The 20,383-nt window shown below is 38.6% G+C and overlaps 1 protein-coding gene across 4 annotated transcripts in view; it reads left to right on the forward strand.

The window, feature by feature from the left end:
* Window positions 1-20,383, forward strand: part of AP3B1 (adaptor related protein complex 3 subunit beta 1) — a 215,024-nt gene that overhangs the window by 48,740 nt on the left and 145,901 nt on the right. For all 4 annotated transcript variants that reach the window (XR_013961150.1, XR_013961151.1, XM_080679402.1 and 1 more), the window contains exon 7: window positions 9,578-9,760. Coding sequence is in view for 2 of the 4 variants with exons in the window: in XM_080679402.1 (XP_080535528.1) it covers window positions 9,578-9,760 (183 nt within the window). In the remaining 2 variants the exon portion in view is untranslated. The remainder of the gene's footprint in view (window positions 1-9,577; window positions 9,761-20,383) is intronic.

Raw genomic sequence — 20,383 nt, forward strand, 5'->3', positions numbered from 1 at the left:
TCCACTCCCTTTCTATGCCCCTGATTCTATTATATTCACCAATTTACTCTGTTCATCAGATTTTTTATTCACTTGATTTTTAGATTCACTTGTTGATAGACATGTATTTGTTGTTCATAATTTTTATCTTTACCTTTTTCTTCTTCTTCCTCTTCTTAAAGAATACCTTTCAGCATTTCATATAATACTGGTTTGGTGGTGATGAACTCCTTTAGCTTTTTCTTATCTGTGAAGCTCTTTATCTGACCTTCAATTCTGAATGATAGCTTTGCTGTGTAGAGTAATCTTGGTTGTAGGTTCTTGCTATTCATCACTTTGAATATTTCTTGCCACTCCCGTCCGGCCTGCATAGTTTCTGTTGAGAAATCAGCTGACAATTGTATGGGTGCTCCCTTGTAGGTAACTAACTGTTTTTCTCTTGCTGCTTTTAATATTCTCTCTTTGTCTTTTGCCCTTGGCATTTTAATTATGATGTGTCTTGGTGTGGTCCTCTTTGGATTCCTTTTGTTTGGGGTTCTGTGCGCTTCCTGGACTTGTAAGTCTATTTCTTTCACGGTGGGGGGCGGGGGGGAGTTTTCAGTCATTGTTTCTTCAAATAGGTTTTCAGTATCTTGCTCTCTTCTTCTGGCTCTCCCATAATTCTGATGTTGGTACGCTTGAGGTTGTCCCAGAGGCTCCTTACACTATCTTCAAGTTTTTGCATTCTTTTTTCTTTTTGCTTTTCTGGTTGAGTGTTTTTTGCTTCTTTCTATTTCAAATCTTTGACTTGATTCTTGCGGTCCTCTACTCTGCTGTAAGGTCTCTGTATAATATTTTTTATTTCAGTCAGTGTATGTTTAATTTCTAGTTGGTCCTTTTTCATATCCTCGAGGGTTTCGCTAAATTTATCGGCCTTTTCTAGGAATTTCTTGAAAAACCTTATAACCGTGGTTTTGAACTCTACATCCAGTTGTTTGCTTTCCTCCATTTCTTGCATTTGTGATCTGTTTCTTTGTCTCCGCATTTTTGCTGCTTCCTTGAGTTGGTAGAGTAGCTTTGTGTGGTAGGTGTCCTATAGGGCCCAGTGGCTCAGCCTCCCCAGTTACCTGAGGTGGACACTTTTGGTGCACCCTTTTGTGGACTGTGTGCATAGCCTTGTTGTAGTTAAACCTGATTGTTGTTGGTATCACTGGGAAGAATTGACCTCCAGGCCAATTGGCTGTGAGGATCAGCTGTGTCTATGCTGGGAGAACTTCTGTGCTGGAGACAGCCTTATGAGACAAGACTTGCAAAATTGCAAAAGCCTCTGTGCTCAGCTTGGATGGGGTGGAGTCTCAGGGTGGAGCAGACATCCTTGGCTTCCCGTCAGCCCTGCCCTATGAGGCCCTGGGTCTCAGTGTCCCTCGGTAATTGCTGCAGGCACCTCTGAGAGAAAGCCGCCCTCAAGTTGCGCCCAGTGCCACACAGTCCAGTTTCTCCCCGAATGAGTCTGGGTTCCCTGGAACTGGAGTTCAGCTCAGTTGGGAGCTTTTGTCTCCCTCCCGCTTGAGAAAGCCAGCTGCGCACTCAGCTGCCTCTGCACTCAGCAGTCAGTCCTCTCTGCGCGCGTGTGTGCCTCTGGACCTCTGCCTTCTGCAGCTCCCCTGAGTCTCAGTGTGCTTTCTCTTTTCCTGACAGTCCAGATTCCCCACAAATGAGTCTGGGTTCCCAGGGTCTCGCCCGGAACTGGAGTTCAGCGCAGTCGGGTGCTTCCGTTTACCTCCTGCTTGAGAAAGCCAGCCGCGTACTCAGCTGCCTGTCCTCTCCGCGTGCGCACGTGTCTCTCTACCTCAGCCTTTTGCAGCTCCTCTGAGTCTCAATGTGCTTTCCTCTTTCCTTCTAATTGTAGAATTTCCTCTCAGCCAGCTTTCCTGTGGTTCTGGATGGTGTCCGTTTTGTCTTTTAGTTGTAGTTTTGATATTGTTGTGCGAGGCATCAGTTTAGGTGTTTATCTATGCCGCCATCTTGGTTTCTCCTACTGCTTTGTTTTTATATTAAGTGAATATGTTCTATTGAACATTTTAATTCCTTTAAGGAGGTTTTCAATATATATTTTTAAAAATATTGTATTATACATGAGATTATACTTGGAAGTTTTATTCCTAGGCCATCCAGCAAATTTATTTTAACCTATAATGTGGCAGGATATTCATTGTATTTCTTCTATAATATTTGGTATAATGGAAGAGATAAACATGTATAGTTTTGTTTAATAAATAAGTATATTTCAAAGAAAACAAAATCCTCAGGGTCATCATGTTACTTAATGTAGACATATTATAGGCATTTCCTTTAGATTGACACAAGGCAAGGATGCCCACCTTCTCCACTACTATTAAAAATTGTACTAAAGGTGTAAGCCAGTATAATTAGACAAGAAAAATTAGTCATAGGAATTAGAGAAAAGTAATTACAACTTCTCTTTGCAGATGATATGATTCATTTTCTAGAATAAACCATGAAGAATGAAGAACAAAACTAAATCAAACAAAAAAAGAGCTAAGTAGAGAAGCAGGTTATAGAATTACCATACAGAAAATCAGTAGCTCTCTTATATACCAATATAACAAGTTCAATTACATAATGATAAAGCAATTTCAATTTATAATAGCGTAAAAGTAAGACCAAGATAAAATGCAACTTTAAACCACTGCTTAACTCAGTTGTCTCCATCTCACTACTCCCCACAGAGGTACATTAGCAATTCTAAAACAACACTTTCTCTGCATTCTGGAATGGAGCTAATAACTAAATATATTGTGGATAATGTGAGCCACATTTCTTAATGTTGGGCACTTTGCAATTTAACCATCATGTCTGATTTTTTTCTGTTTCGTAACCTGTTTTCAATCAACTGCTTTATTTTTGATGTCTCTTGTTCATTTCTGTTCTCTGTTTTTGAATTTCTGATTCATGTAATTTTTCCGTTCTCCAAATACTGCTTTGAGGGTGCTTATTAATTCATTTGGAGTGTTGTGTTTGTTTTCTTTTGCTTCATCATTGATTGTTTTGTGGATAATTTTCATCAGTTGAATTGTTTTGATTTTCTGTTTTTAGTACTTACAGATTACTTACATCTTTACTTTTTTTTTTCTGAATAGGGTTGGTGATGTGAGTTTGAAGAACTTTGCAAAATTCTAGTATAAGAGCACTCTCTGTCAGAATAGCGGAATAGCAGAATAGCAAAGTATGTTTTTTTAAAAACTTAGGTGGCTTTTATTTATTTATTTTTTTTTGGTTTTTACTTTTTTATGAGAAGGGCATCCATAGAAAGGGATATATGTTCTAAGATTATTTTGATTATGATTATTTTTTACTTCTAGGAGCCTGAATCTTTTCCCCTTTTTTTCTGTCACCTTAGAGTTTCTATGGTGTTCCTTTTCCTCAACTCTTTAAAGCATCCTTCCTCATAATCTGCTTTGATCTACCAGGAATCATTTGCAGTTTTTTCACACTTAGAGTTCTCTTTCTGCTGTTGCTATTAGTTACCTTTTATACCTCCACCAACTCCTGTCTGCTTTGTTCTGGGCAGTTTTATCAGGCTGAGATAGTTCTCTGTGAAGTTTTGTGACATAAGCATGAAAGATAACTCTGGGATTGAGGACTGACTTTTGTACTTACATGTAATTTGAAGTTTGGAGATTCTCTGTGTTTTAATTATACTTAGTAGTACATAGGTTTACATCTTTAGTTTTTCTGGGTTTGGAATGGAAGATTCAGATCTAACCAGGTTTCAGTAGTATTTAAATTAGTTTTGAGAATGTTTTCTGATTTTTTTCCCCTTTGTGTGATTATAATCTCTTATAGATAGAATGAAAATATTCTTAGATCTATACAGATATTTATGGATCTTTGTTATTACTTTTGCTTGTTGCATGTAATACTTCATTGAAGGAAGACAGTTATATTTATTCTTTCCCCCAAATTAATAATGTCAGCATTGACATTTAAAATCAATAAGAATTCTGCCCTGGCTGGTTTTGGTCAGTGGTTAGACATCAGCCCACAGACCATAGGGTTGTGGGTTTGATTCCTGGTCCAGGGCATATTACCTGGGTTGCACGTTCCCCAACACCAGTAGGGATGCGTGGAGGAGACAACTAATCAATGTGTCAATGCTCCTTTCTCTCTCTCTCTCTCTCTCTCTCTCTCTCTCTCTCTCTCTCTCTCTCTCTCTCTCTCTCTCTCTCCTCTCTGCCCCCCGCCTCCCCCCGCCACTTCTCTCCCTTCCACTCTGGAAATCAGTGGGAAAAATATCCTTGGACTGTGTGCACAGCCTTGTTATAGTTAAGTCTTGATTGTTGTTGGTATAAAAAAATTATAAATCATGTTTGTTTAAAAATTTCCCAATTAAATGAACCAGGTCCAATTTATTTCCACATTGTGAAAAAGAATGTATTCGTTATCAGCGGAGCTTTTGGGATCATTATCATGATGACATTGCTGTTGCTGCTGATAAGTATAAACTTGAAAGGTGTTGATATATTTAAAAAGTTTTCTTCATTTAACCTCTTAATTTTTTTAAAATATATATTTTTTAATTGATTTCAGAGAGGAGAGGAGAGGGAGAGAGAGATAGAAACATCTGTTATGAAAGAGAATCATTGATCAGCTGCCTCCTGGATGCCTCCCACCGGGATTCGAGCATGCAACCTAGGCATGTGCCCTGACTGGGAATTGAACCATAACCTCCTGGTTCATAGGCCAACATTAAACCACTTAGCCATGTCAGCCGGGCTGTTGCTTATTGTAGCCTAAGAAGATTTTCCTACAATTGAGATAAGTCTCCAAGAAAACTAGTTCTAGAACACTTTAAGGAAAGGTGGAATATATACATATTAAAAGATAATAGATTGGGAAACCAATATTAGTCATACGACTAATTCTTTCCTAATAATAAATAATTTTGGGTTTAGGAATATAGTTATGGTAATATAACTGGAAGAACATGTTAGTGTTACTTACCTAACTATTGTTTGAATATATCTGTAAATTTTTAAAAACTATACTAGAAACCTCATAAATACAGTCAATGAAATTAAAAGGGAATATTTTTATCTATATTCCCCAATCAATGGTTACAAGTTTTCTTTATATAATTTCTTCATTTTATATTCCTACATTTACCATTTTCATCCTATTTTCTCTATTTAACATATCCTGAACACTTCCTTACTACAAACCTTTCCTGATTTTCAGTTATAAATTCATTTTTTACATTTGTAACACTTTTTTAATGCATAAATCCATATTTGTTGAGCAAGTTAAGCATAGAAGCGGACGGTGTCTCTTATTTAGTACACCTCAAAAGCAGGCTGGTACTTAATTTGTTTTTCCTTCTACATAAATTTTAAAGAAATCCTTTTGATGGCATTTAACTTTCTAATAGAAAACAATGTTACTTAGGAAAACAAATTTGATCCATGGCTACTGAAAAACTGAGTTGTTTATTTTTTTTTCATGAGAAAGTTTTCACTTCTTAATTTAGCTACAAAATGATGTTTAATGAATATATTGTTCATAACTAAGCTGTGGGGAGAAGACACCATTTTCTAAGTTATTGATTTAATGTTGGTAAAAGCCTCACTGTTATGGGCAAAAAAAACACCTCTGAGTTTGTGCAGATGTTTTGTTGTGATAGATCTATTATCCAGCTATTAGAAGATAAATGACGGATCTTTCCCATTTTCCATGCCTCAAGAAAATTGAAATAAGAAGGGGAATATCATTTGGGCTGTATGATTAGGGCAGGTTGGATGGCCATTAATTTAAGAGAAGAAAATCTTGGCAGCATTGGCTAGCTTATACCATATTATCAATCAAACCTTGATGCACTTCTTGTGATGACCCAGCACTCTCAGGTTTTTGCAATGTTAATTAGAATTCATGACAAAATAGATGCAAGGAAACGTTTTGTACCCTTCATAATTTTATAGAAAATTTATTGTTATTAGTGGAACCATTTGCTTAGTGTGATTTTTTTCATTACCAGCTTGTCAACTAGCATAGATAATCTGGAGAAAATATGAACTCCATAGATGGGGTGTCACTTTTGTTGATGGTTCATGTAGTTTACCTTGGAGCACAGCTAATGGCTGAAGTTCATAGCAACAGCACAGAAAAACGTGGCAACCAAGGAAAGATAAATGAACCATGTTTATTGCTTTAATATAAAAAATACATAAATGGAAAACTGCATTTGAATTTGATGAGCTCATTGCTAGTTTGGTTGGAGTGATTTATTTTTCTCCTTATATAAATAGCTACTATTGACACAGTGGGATAGAAATTAACTGTCTTTTTTTGGGAAATGAATATTTTTGGTTTTAAAATCTGAGTAGATCATTTTATTTTAATTCTGGGAGTTTTATAGAATATTGATCATTTAACAGACCGTAATTATTAATTCTTCTGGCAGTATTTTAACCTAGGGTAAGTTTGTTAAAACCATACAATGAAATATCTAAAATAGCCAGTTTTATTTTGCAAAGGTATCTTTTTTACATTCTTCCTAATTATCAGTTTCCTTAAACTTTATTTGTACTTAAGTAATTATTTTCTTTCATTTTTCATGTTCTTTGTTAGTTCTTAAGAATTATTTTGTATCTATAGTTCTTGGTTTAATAGATTTAATAACATGTGGTAGCTGATTTTTCTTTTAATTATTTGGTATCTACCAAACACTTTGAAAAAAAGATACTCTAGGCTTAGGCAAAATAACTTGATTTTACACAATTCTTAAATTTAAACTTTGTTGAATTATTATTTCAATTCCATGGATTATTTTATTCTAAGTGGTATTACTTATTTTTGTACTTGAACACCTTTTACCAATTGATACAGATATGCCTATGTATAAAACATATATAAATATAGATATATTTCACAATTACTAAGTCATTCTATAGTTTGATGCTATAAACTTAGTTGTTTTAAGAGATTTTAAAATGATATTAATTCTGTCCTTTTGAAATACGATTATCACAGAATAGAATTTTTAAAGATTTATTAAAAAGACATCAAAATGTAAAGTTGAAAACACTAACTTAACTTTCTTTCCATATCAATAGCAAATAGAAAATTATACATATAATACAGTTTTATATAGTTCACACAAATAGTCAATTCTTTGCTTTTTCAATTGAGGTGCATACATGCTGAGACCAGCAGGCGCCAGTACATGGGCAGGGCTGGAGTCAATAAATGCAGCTTCACGTTTATACTGATTGGTAATTCATAAAATCCCCACAGGACTGGAAACTTGTTTAGCATAATAGCAAGTCTATATTCTGAGCTGTTTTCTTTCAATTGTATTGTTGGTTGCATATTAATAAACTAAATGTCAGCCAAGTAGAGGGACAAACATTAAAAATATGAATATCATTGTATCTAATATTTTTCAAAAAGTACTGTTTCAGTATATTATTTCAGTAAGTTATATTTCTACTTAATTGTGTATTGTAAGTCATTGGGGAAATTTTAGACACTAAAATGAAGATCCCTAGTGTTCAGAAAGAATATGCTATTAATTTATTTTTTCAAAATTGTTTTATATTGTTGGCTAATTATATATATATATAATATATATACACACACACACACACACACATATATGTATATATATATATATATATATATATATATCAGTGGTACATATATAGAAGTATTTGAGTATCATATATTTTGCTTAGCTTATATTTTGATACCAATGAAATCTTGATTTTACCACTTTGAAAAAGCATGAGAATTCCAAAAACAGCATTTATGGTTCATTAATTGGTCTTAGAGAAAGCTGCCTTTTGTTGGTAATTCATTATTTCAATTTAAGCACATAAGTGATAAAACTGTACTAAAATTATAGCCTGCATTTTCTTTGTAAATTATATTGGTAAAAACAGTTGGATTAAAATGTGTAAGATATGAAAGTGCTTTTGTTTCAAAAACATTTATGAGTTTCTCATTCACATTTTAAGATACATTCGTTGTGAAATTATTGTCATTCTCATTGTAAACTGATATGATGTGGTCATGGTTATTGTCTTGATTCTTTTTCTGAATATTGTCATGTACTAAATAATGACTCTTTAGATTAGAATTTAGGTTAGCTTTAAAAATGAAAAATGTGCATGATGAGTAAATTTAATCCATATGTGAACAATTTGTAGAAGTTTAATTTCATGAAATAAAAAAATTACCCAAATTTCTAATATTAATATTTCAGAAAAATATTAGTTTTATATACATGTTACAACTCTTAAAATTATTCTTTTAGGGAGTGACACTTTAAAATTTGTTATTTAAACATGTGTAATCATTTATTATTATTATTACTTTTTATTCATACATGTTTTTTATTTATTGTCTAAAGTTTTACATATGTCTCCTTTTTCCCCAATTGACCTTCTCCCCCCAGCCATTTTCATCCCAGGCAAGCCCCCAATGATCCAGTGTCTGTGTCCATTGGTTATGCTAATATGCATCCATACAAGTCCTTTAGTTGCTCTCTAACCCCCCATCCCTACCATTTGTCTCTAGATCGATCTATTCTTGTTCATCAAATTATGTTGATCATTATATCCAATATATGAGTGAGATCATGTGATATTTATCTTTCTCTGATTGGCTTATTTCGCTTAGCATAATGCCCTCCAGTTCCATCCATGCTGTTGCAAATGGCAAAAGTTCCTTCTTTTTTATAGCAGCATAGTATTCCATTGTGTAGAGTTACCACAGTTTTTTAATCCACTCGTTTGCTGATGGGCATTTAGGCTGTTTCCAAATCTTAGCTATTGTAAATTGTGCTGCTATGAACATAGGGGTGCATATATCTTTCTGATTGGTGTTTCTGGTTTCTTGGGATATAGTCCTAAAAGTGGGATTACTGGGTCAAATGGGAGTTCAATTTTTAGTTTTTTGAGGAAACTCTATACTGTCTTCCACAGTGGCTGCACCAGTCTGCATTCCCACCAACAGTGCAGGAGGGTTCCTTTTTCTCTACATCCTCACCAGCACTTGTTGTTTGTTGATTTGTTGATGATAGCCATTCTGACAGGTGTAAGATGGTATCTCGTTGTTTTAATTTGCATCTCTCGGATGATTAGTAACTTTGAGCATGTTTTCATATGTCTCTGGGCCTTCTGTATGTCCTCTTTCGACAAGTGTCTATTTAGATCCTTTGCCCATTTTTTTTAAAAAAATATATTTTATTGATATTTTACAGAGAGGAAGGGAGAGGGATAGAGAGCTAGAAACATCGATGAGAGAGAAACATCGATCAGCTGCCTCCTGCACACCCCCTACTGGGGATGTGCCCGCAACCAAGGTACATGCCCTTGACCGGAATTGAACCCGGGACCCTTCAGTCCGCAGGCTGACGCTCTATCTACTGAGCCAAACCGGTTTTGGCTGCCCATTTTTTTTTTGTAATCATTTATTATTAAGTGACTGAATATTTTAAACATTGATTGTCATAATACTGATTGCATCTCTGTAATGCCTGAGTAGAATCTTTGACAGTGGGAAAACTTTTTTAATGAGTTACTATTTCTTTCTATTGCAGCTGGTAGCTGGCAGTGTTGTGATGGCTTTTGAAGAAGTATGCCCAGATAGAATAGATCTGATTCACAAGAATTACCGCAAGCTGTGTAATTTACTAGTTGATGTGGAAGAGTGGGGACAGGTTGTCATAATCCACATGCTGACTCGATATGCTCGTACACAGTTTGTCAGTCCTTGGAAAGAGGTAAGTGTTGAGTAATCTTCCACTGACAAAATATAGTAAGCAAATGGATGCGTTTTGTTTATTTTTTATTTTTTAAAATGTATTTTATTGATATTTTACAGAGAGGAAGGGAGAGGGATAGAGAGTTAGAAACATCGATGAGAGAGAAACATCGATCACCTACCTCCTGCACACTCCCCACTGGGGCTGTGCCCGCAACCAAGGTACATGCCCTTGACTGGAATCGAACCTGGGACCCTTCAGTCCCCAGGCTGACGCTCTATCCACTGAGCCAAACCAGTCAGGGCAAAAAATGGATGCGTTTTAAAAATGTGTATGAAAATTAAGAGTAGTAAGTTATAGAAATCTGTGTATTTAAGGAGATCTCGTTTTTCTCATGTTCTTTTAGAAAGCAGGAAACCAATATAAATGCAGGGATAATTGGTCATTGTTTTGTCATTAGAGGATATATATTTAATGGCATAGTGCATAAAATTTTAGCTTATTCTGCTTAAAAATTGAAGTATACTTTGAATTATCCTATCTAATAAAGAGGGAATATGCTAATTAGCCATCACTCCATCACAAAGATGGATGCACCCACAGCTGAGGCCAAGTTCCCATAAGGAGCCTTAACAAGCAATCAGCAGGGACCTGAGGCTACGTCCTCCCCCGTCCCCGTGGGGCTTGACAGGGGACCTCAAGGTGCACTTCCTGTCCTGGTGCTGGGCTAGAGGACCTCAGGCTGCTCCCCCTGCCCCAGCGCCAGGTCGGGGGACCTCAGGTCACGCCCCCACCAGGTGGGGCTTGACAGGGGACTTCAGGCCTGCCCCCCACCCCAGCACCGAGCCAGGGGACCTGAGGCTGAGCCCCCATGCCTGGCGGGGCTTGACAGGGGACCTCAAGGTGCACCCCCAGTGCTGGGTCGGGAGAACTCAGGCCGCACCCCCCGCCCAGGGGGACCTGAGGCTGCACCCCCCTGCCGATGGGGCTTGACAGGGGACCTGAGGCTGTTGCCCCCTCCTGGTGCCAGGCCGGGGGACCTTAGGCTGTGCGCGCCCCCCCCCCCCCCCCGACCTGGTGGGGCTTGGCGGGGGACCTCAGGCCATGCCACCAACCCAGCGGGGCTGGAAAGGGGATCTCATGCCATGTCCCACACCTGGCAGGGCTTGACGGGGGACCTCAAGGCATGCCCCCCCACCCTAGTCTGGGCTGAGGGACCTCAGGCCACGCCCCCCATCCTGGCGCCAGGCCAGGGGACCTGAGGCTACGTTCCCTGCCCTGAGGGGCTTGACAAGGGTGGGACTAGCCAGGTCTGGATCTAACCCAATTGTCGGGGGGGTGGCCGGGTCTGGGTCTCACGCGATTTTGAGGGGCATGTGGTGGGCGGGGACTTGACTCTGGGTCCCGTGGTGTGCCCCAGACTATGACAGGAGGAAGATTTTCATACACATTTTACTAATTTTCTTTCATCTCTCACACTTCTATTACAGAGAAAGAGCAAATAGCAATATTAAATCATTTCCTCTAATTAATCCCCTTTTAATGTGCATGAATTTCGTGCACCGGGTCACTAGTCCATATATAAAAGTCATGTCACATAGGGCTCTTAAATTGATGCAGTTTTACTAACCATCTGTGCATTTATTTTATAAAGTTAATTTTATTTATCATTTAGTAAAGTAAACTTTTGATGACATTTTTGCTGGATTAAGCAACATGTCCATGCTGCAAATGTCAAATGTCTTGGCCCCTTAATGTAAATGGTGACTTTGACAATAGATTTTTGTTGCTAATAGCTAGTTGTTTAATTTCAGCCTGTACTTTTCCAGATTACTATTCAGATTTTTTTTCCCTGTTGTATAGGTAATTTTCTTACCTAGCCACTGTCACTATTTAATAAAACTTTTTATTGTACTTTCCTGTCAGCATCAAATTACTGTTAGTAGCTTTATGCAAATGATCCTTTACTTTGTCACTATGTAGAAATTGGAGTTAAAATATATACATTCTTTACCATACCTCCTAAAAATATGTCTTTGTAGTTTGTCTATTTATTTGTGTTCCTTGATTTTAATTTCATTTTAGATAAAATTCATGTTTGAAGCTATTTGCCAAACAAAGAAGTTAACTTTTATACTACATATATATTTAGGTAGGATCAGGCCTAAACAGGCAGTTGGACATCCCTCTCACAATCCAGGACTGCCGGCTCCCAACTGCTCACCTGCTTGCCTTCCTGATTGCCCCTAACTGCTTCTGCCTGCCAGCCTGATCACCCCATAACCACCCTCCTGCCAGCCTGATTGATGCCTAACTGCTCCCCTGCCAGCCTGATTGCCCCTAACTGCTTCTGCCTGCCAGCCTGATCATCCCCTAACCACTCCCCTGCCAGCCTGTTTGCCCCTAACTGCCCTCCCCTGCAGGCCTGGTCACCCCTAATTGCCCTTCCCTGCAGGCCTGGTCACCCCTAACTGCCCTCCCTTGCAGGCCTGGTCCCCCCCCGCAACTGCTCTCCCCTGCAGGCCCGGTCGCCCCCAACTTCCTTCCTCTACTGGCCTGGTCACTCCTAACTGCCCTCCCCTGCGGGCTTGATCGCCCCCAACTGCCCTCCCTTGCAGACCTGGTCCTTCCCAACTGCCCTCCCCTGCTGGCCATCTTGTGGTGGCCATCTTGTGTCCACATGGGGGCAGCCATCTTAGACCACATGGGGGCAGCCATCTTGTATGTTGGAGTGATGGTCAATCTGCATATTTACTCTTTTATTAGATAGGATTAGATAGGATAGAGGCCTGGTGCATGGGTGTGGTCCGGCTGGTTTGCCCTGAAGGGTGTCCCAGACCAGGGTGGGGGTTCCCTTGGGGCATGGGGTGGCCTGGGTGAGGGGCCTGTGGTGGTTTGCAGGCCGGCCACGGCCCCCGGCGACCCAAGCAGAGGCCCTGGTATCTGGGATATATTTATCTTCTACAATTGAAACTTTGTAGCCTTGAGCAGAGCCGAGCCTCCTGCTTGCTCCATGGCCGCAGCCATTTTTGTTGGGATTTATTTATCTTCTATAATTGAAACTTTGTAGCCTTGAGTGGAGGCCTAGGCTGGCCACGGTGTGCGAAAAGCTTGGCTTCCTCCATTATCGGGCAAACCCAAGCCTCATGCTCGCTTTGTGGCTGCAGCCATCTTGGTTGGGTTAATTTGCATACTTGCTCCTGATTGGCTGGTGGGCGTGGCTTTTGGGTGTAGCGGAGTGATGGTTAATTTGCATAGTACTCTTTTATTAGATAGGATGAGATGAAACACTGGTCATTGTCCTGGTACACTGGAATTGGGCTAAATAATTTTTTATCTTTGCCACTTATTTGCAATCTGACCTAGGGTTTATTCTAAATTATGTGGTTAATGGACTAATTCAGTAGTTTTCAGTTGTGCTCCTCTGCCCTAGGATGCTGTAGTCCTGCCACTGGACCAACCAAGAGGGTGGTGCTCTAGAGTCTCTAGAATGTTCCAAACTGAGCAGGCTTCGCCTTTGCCTGCCTTTCATATGCAGCTTTGCATATAATTTCCTTTAGAAAGATTTCTGGGCAAAAGAAAAGAAAAACCCTCAGTAAAATAGAAGATTTGTAAAGGTTTACCTAACTATAATCGTATATATTCTTGAAAACATAGAAGCAATTCAAGAACATTGTGAAATAAATGGCATCCTTTTCATAACATCTTGGTAGCCCCTTTAGAGCTAATTACTGGCAACCTTTTAATTTCATTTGTTCTAGTGGTTATAAATTTTACTTTAGATAACACATTTCACTTTATTAATTTAAAATGATACCAGTTCACCCACAAATAATCAAGATAACAGGCTTGTGTCTCTTTGGATACACATATGTTTTGTTTATTACCAGTGTAAAAGATTTGAAAGGTCAACCTTTATGTTAACATTAAAAGTAAGGGATTGTTGCCCAGCCATTTTGATTCAGTGTTTGAGTGTCAGTCTGTGAACCAGGAGGTCTTGGTTCAATTCCCGGTCAGGGCACATACCCTTGGTTGCTGGCTTGATCCCCAGTGTGGGGCATGCAGGAGGCAGTGGATTGATGATTCTCTCTCATCATGGATGTTTTTATCTCTCCCTTCCTCTCTGAAATCAATACATTTGTGTATTGATATAGTGTGTGTGTGTATAAGGGATTATCAAAGATGTTAGATTTTTAGTACAAATACATTGTACAAAAATAAAGTTCAAATGGATTATCATCATTTAGAGCATGTTTATACTCACTCTGTCACTTAACCCATCTCAGACTTTCTGTGCCTAGGTCAGTTCTGTTTTATAGAGAAACTTTTGAGTGAGCAGTCCAGCCACTTTTAGTCTTAAAGACTTTTTGGCCTAGACTTTTAAGTTGTATCCAACTTTTTAGGACTCCATACGGTGATTTTAACTTTAAAAGTTGGCAAACTGAATTATAAAGCAATGTTTGATCATACCTGGAAGGAACTGAGAAGTATTTGGGATTTATATCTGCTCTCATTTTTCATTTCTCTTGTTGTAAAAATCATACTATGAAGTAAAGAACTGTTTAAGAATATTATCCTATCTAATAAAGAGGGAATATGCTAATTGACCCTCCCACCGTCACAAAAGATGGCATCACCCACAGCCAATAAGGAGGGAATATGCTAATTGCTGCCCCGCCCTCAAAGATGGCGGCGCCCATAGCCAATAAGGAGGGGATATGCTAATTGACTGCCATGCCCTTAAAGATGGCGCCGCCCAGTCCCCTAAGCCCCGCTGGGGTGGCAGGTGCGCAGCAAGGCCTGGCCTGCCCCCAGGCAGGCCTGGCCGCTCCGCACACGCCTGCCTCTGGGTCCCCCAGTCCCCTTAGCCCCCCAGCCGCCCACGGCTGGCCCGAGGTTCAGGCAAGCCTCGGATGGTGGCTGCCCTGCTACCCAGGGCCGCCCAAGGCTCAGGTAACCAGGGCTGGCATAGGCTTGTGCTGCCGGCAGTGGCAGCAGCAGAGGTGTGATGGGGCGTTGTCTTCTCCTGATTGCTGGGTCGCCTCCCTCCCCTGAGGGCTCTCGGACTGTGAGAGGGGGCAGGCTGGGCTGAGGGACCCCCCACCTCCAGTGCATGACTTTTATGCACTGGGCCTCTAATAGAATATAAAGATAAAGTGGAACAGTACTCTAGCAAAGTGCTGAGTTGTTACCATCCTTTTTTATCCTTTTACCATCAACATTTGCATGTGTGTGTGTGTGTGTGTGTGTGTGTGTGTTTCATGAGATTGGCAGAGTACAAAGGTATTCATTTTAGTACCCTCATCCTTTTTTACATAACAGGCAGAAGTCACTTGCATAAATGCTATATGAACACCACTGTATGATATATAAAGGCTATTTATAAGTGGGAAAAATATCACTAAAGTAATATATTGACTTAAGTTATATAAAATAAAAAACTGGCCTAAAATACCGAATTCATTACAATTCAGCGGTTTCTTTCTCAATACTAAGAGAAAATATGAAAAATAGCACTGTTGATACTTTGTATTTAGCAATTTAATACTTTGTTTACTTTCTTATGTTGTATTTAATTTGAGATAGGGCAGTGGGAATTATTATACCCATTGTATAGTTGAAGAAACTGAGGCATGTAGTTTTTAATGACTCACCTAAGACAATTTTACTTTTAAAAGGTAGAGCCAGAAGTAGAAACAGAGTAATCTAATACTTAGGTCAACATTCTTCCCATATATTCTGTTACCCCATAACTTTTAAATTAAAGTATCCTTTTGTTTACTTTAATAAGTTTCTATGTGTTTGCTTATTATGTTCCAGTGAAAACTAATATTGAAGCCCCCAATCCATAATACTCAGATATTGCAATTAGCTAACAACCATAATTAAATTTGCTTTTCACAAAGAGAGGTAATATTTCTCATTGAATTCTTTAAAACAGTGTTTAAAAGAATTGTGTTTATGGGCTTGAAAGGTAGCAAAATTGTTTTTTGAGGAATTAAAAATTAGTGGAAATACTTTTTGAGATGAGCTGATGTACATGCATTTGTCACTAAGTTCTCAAATGAACACATCATATACAAATAGGCTTCTTCAGGGGCAAAAGAGATTTTTAATTTAGTTTATTTGCATCATTATAGATCAGTATTTAGGCTGTTTATATGTAAATGGATGAATTGAGGAACAATTAAGTGTTGACAAAGTAGATTTCAGTCATATCAATTGCAGTGCATTTTCTATAATTTTTCTAACTGACATCTTTGATGATAAATAGTGGATGCCAAGTCAAAGCAGATTATACAGAGCACTAGGAATTCATGGGACTGTCAGGGAGAAGACCGATTGACTTTAAATTTACATATTAATGAGAAGATTTGTTAAGAGGATGCTTGACTATAGAAAATAACAGCGTATTTATAGGGCACGACATTTTATAAATAAAGCTGATGCAGGAAAATGGAAATTAAACCTTTTAGGTTAATAAATTCAAGAGACTGCTAAAATGCATATTTGCATTTCTATTTTCTTAAATTTACCTTACTCTTTGCAGTCCTAGTGGGTTGATTTTTTATTCTAGGTCAAGTTTGTATAATTTTCAAGGACATAAAATTACTTAAATATTTTCTTTGTGTCATTCAGGCTATTATGGGAGATTACTTGAAGCATAAGTATAAATCTCTAAGACTAAAGTTGTTTTTGTAGAAGTAATGGACTTTAAAAAGTGCTATAAAACATCAAGTAAATTTTAAAAGTGATTAAAAAAACAAGCTTTTAGTGGCATTAATTATAAACTGAAATAAAACTCTGGCATTGGGTCTGACAGGAATGGTTCTAATTTTATTAATCTATCTCTTTAAAGTTGAACTTTCTCAAGGAGATGACAGTTTTGTAAGAAATATCAAAATACTTTATTAATTTGGAACTTAAAACTGTATAACTTCACAGTTCTTTTTGCATATTGAATCCAAAATATAATTCTGGTGGCAGTATGTATGCCTTTTGAAATCTGGAGTGATTCGTCTACATTTATTTCTCTCAATGTATTAGTACTTCAGTCATAAAACCCTTGGTAGGTGTAAGAAAGTTCCAAGTTTAGTTTTTTTTTTTATTGTTTAAAGTATTACAAGTAGTAGTACATATGTCTCCTTTTTTTCCCCACTGACCTTCCCCCAGCCTCCTCTACCCGCGCCCCCGCACATGCCCTCATCCTCCCCCCCCCCCCGCAAGTTTCTTGCGTCCATTGGTTATGCTTATATGCATGCATACAAGTCCTTCGGTTGATCTCTTACCCTCTCCCCCACACCCTCCCCAGCCTTCCCGCGGTAGTTTGACAGTTTGTTCGATGCTTCTTTGCCAAGTTTAGAATTTTGTTTCAAGTATCCTATATAATAAAAGCCTAATATGTTAAGTGTCCGGTCGTCCATTCAACTAATCAAAGCGTAATATGCTAATGATATGCTAAGGCCGCTCAACTGCTCGCTATGACATGCACTGACCACCAGGGGGCAGAAAGTTGACTGGTCAACCAGTCACTATGACGTGCACTGACCACCAGGGGCAGACTTTCAGACTGGTAGGTTAGCTTGCTGCTGGGGTCTGGCTGATCAGGACTGAGCGAGATGGGCCGGACATGCCCAGGAGCCCTCCCGCGATCCCTCCCCAGCTGGCCAACCTCCCGTGCCCCTCCCTGGCCCCAATTGTGCACCTGTGGGGTCCCTCAGCCTGGCCTGCACCCTCTCGCAACCTGGGACCCCTCGGGGGATGTCAGAGAGCTGGTTTCAGGACAATCCTGCAGGCCAGGCCGAGGGATCCTACTGGTGCACGAATTCGTGCACTGGGCCTCTAGTTTTAAAAATAAGTTTCTTTAGCTTTTTAGGGATAGGTATAAAATATAAACTAATCAGAACACAAAATTTATATACTGTACATAGTTCTTGATTAGCAGTTTTCTGAAAATACAAAGGCACTTTGGGAAAGGGTTCAAAACTCCACATTTAGGTCCTGTCTTAAAGGACCTAAGTGTTAGAGATGATTATTTTTGTTGAATTTTAATTTTCTTATAGGTTAATTTTTTGGTAAATTTTGCTTTGTTTCTTGCTCGTGGACTATTTTTCAATCTTACTATTCTGTGGAAATTTAAAAAACCAAAATAGTGAAGAGTTGTGATAGAATCATACTTTACAATGTGAATAAAAAGTTTTTGTGCACTCTTTCAGGCAACTGTTGATGAAGGGGTTCAATGTGCAATTTAATGGGAAACTATGGACCATGTGCTGATGATATTGAAATGAAGCCTCCATTAGTTACGAAGCATTCATTTTAAAGATTCCTTATTCTTTTTGTTCTTATTTATTTATTTTAAATAATTACCTTTTTTATTCATATACTTTTAATGAGATTATTGCCATTGCGTACATTTTTTTAAATTAAATTTTTATTGTTGAGAGTATTATATGTCTCATTTTTCCCCCATTAACTGTGCCCCCTTCTTCCCCACAGGCCTTCAACCTATTGTCTGTGTCCATGGGATATGCATATATGCATGCAAGTTCTTTGTTTGATCTCTTCCCACACACCCACCTCCACCTTCCCTCTGAGATTCCACAATCTGTTCCATGCTTCTATGACTCTGGATCTATTTATTTTTTATTGGAATTTTTTTAACTTCGTTGGCTCCTAAAATCAGAGAGTTAATACAGTCAAAGCTATTCCATTAGTACGGGCTAAAACTGTAAGTTTATGAGGTATAACTCATAAACTTAAAACTCTCTGATTGAGAACCACTCTAAAATGCATTCTGCTTAACAAAAAGCAATTATTTTCCATCTTTAGATAGAGATTAGTTTTCATATAATTGGGACCCTTCTGTTTGATGCCTTGGAACCTTTAGGCCTAAATTCAACATGAGTATATTTTATTTCAGAGAAATTTGGAAAAATGCCTTTTGTAGATTATCCAGATTTCTCAGTTACAAAAATTTGGAAACCCCTGCATTCAGAAAACGTGTTTTTTATATTCTGGAGATGAACATATAGTCATAAGAAATGAGAAGTGTTGTGGGCAATTGAACACTGTATTTTCATAGTGGCTCAATACAAAGTTACTGGGCACAGGTGTTTCTGTAATTGTGATGTATTGAGGGAGATTCAGTGTTCAATGGTCCTCAAACCCACACTTCTACCTGTGTGGTATAGTGGTCACTGGGCTATGGTATAAAACATGTAAAGTAAAGAGCATAGCAGTTACCTCACAGAAGGAAAATATGTCTCCAAGCCAGTATTCATATCCTTGGGTGTGTTTTTCTTTTTTTTATATAGGCCCAGTTTTGGGGGAAAGAGATTTTTTTCTTTCTTTCATTTTTCTTTGCAAAAAATAATAAATTAAAAATTTTATTCATGACATTTTTCTACTGAATGTATTTCTCTCATAAGGTATGGTATTCATATTGAATAGCTGTTTTAACTAAGTGATTATGATCATGCTAATCACCTACCTACTTTGGTCTTGTCAGGGACATCTAACCCAGTGTCAGGTGTACTACCAATATATTGCTGTGGTATATATGAACTGAATGTTTGTGTTTCCTGAAACCTATTCATTGAAGCCCTAAACAACTGAATGGGAGAAGATATTTACAAATATGCATGTGATAAAGGGCTATCCAAAATATATAAAGAACTCACACAACTTAATAAAAAAACAAAACCAAAAAACCAACAACAAGCAATCTAAAGTATGATATTTTAGATAATTTATTTTTTTTTAATCCTTATACAAGGAAATGTTTTCATTGATTTTTTTTTTTAAGAGTAAGGAAAGGAAAGAGAGAGAGAGAGAGACAGACAGACAGACAGAAAGAGAGAAACATCAATGTGAGAGAGAAACATCGATTGGTCGCCTCCGTAAGCACCCCAACTGGGGATTGAATCCACAACCTAGGTATGTGCCCTGACTGGGAATTTTGGTATACAGGACAATGCTACAACTGAGTCACCAGGCCAGGGCTTAGATCATTTCTTTTATTGTTATAATAATAAATATGTACAAATAGATTTTATGTGATTTACTAATTTTTTCCCTTAGTTTTTATTAAAACTTTTAATTTTAGATAACTGTAGATTTATATGCAGTTATAAGAAACTAGAGGCCCAGTGCACGAATTCATGTACCAGTAAGATCCCTTGGCCTTGCCTGTGGGATTGAGCCAAAACTGGCTCTCCGACATCCCCTGAGGGGTTCCGGATTGTGTGAGGACGCAGGCCAGGCTGAGTGACCCCACCGGTGCACGATCGGGGCAGGGGAAGGACGCGGGAGGTTGGCCAGCTGGGGAGGGACTGCGGGAGGACTCCAGGGTGTGTCCGGCCCCTCTCTCTCAGTCCTGATTGGCTGGACCCCAGCAGCAAGCTAACCTACCAGTCTGAAAGTCTGCCCCTGGTGGTCAGTGCACATCATAGCAACTGGTTGACCAGTCAACTGTCTGCCCCCTGGTGGTCAGTGCATGTCATAGCGAGTGGTTGAGCGGCCTTAGCATATCATTAGCATATTACACTTTGATTGGTTGAATGGCCAACTGGACACTTAGCATATTAGGCTTTTATTATATAGGATAATACAGAGATATCTGGTATAACATTACTCATT

This window comes from Plecotus auritus, assembly GCF_963455305.1.
Source record: "Plecotus auritus genome assembly, chromosome: 7".
Taxonomy (NCBI): Eukaryota; Metazoa; Chordata; class Mammalia; order Chiroptera; family Vespertilionidae; genus Plecotus; species Plecotus auritus.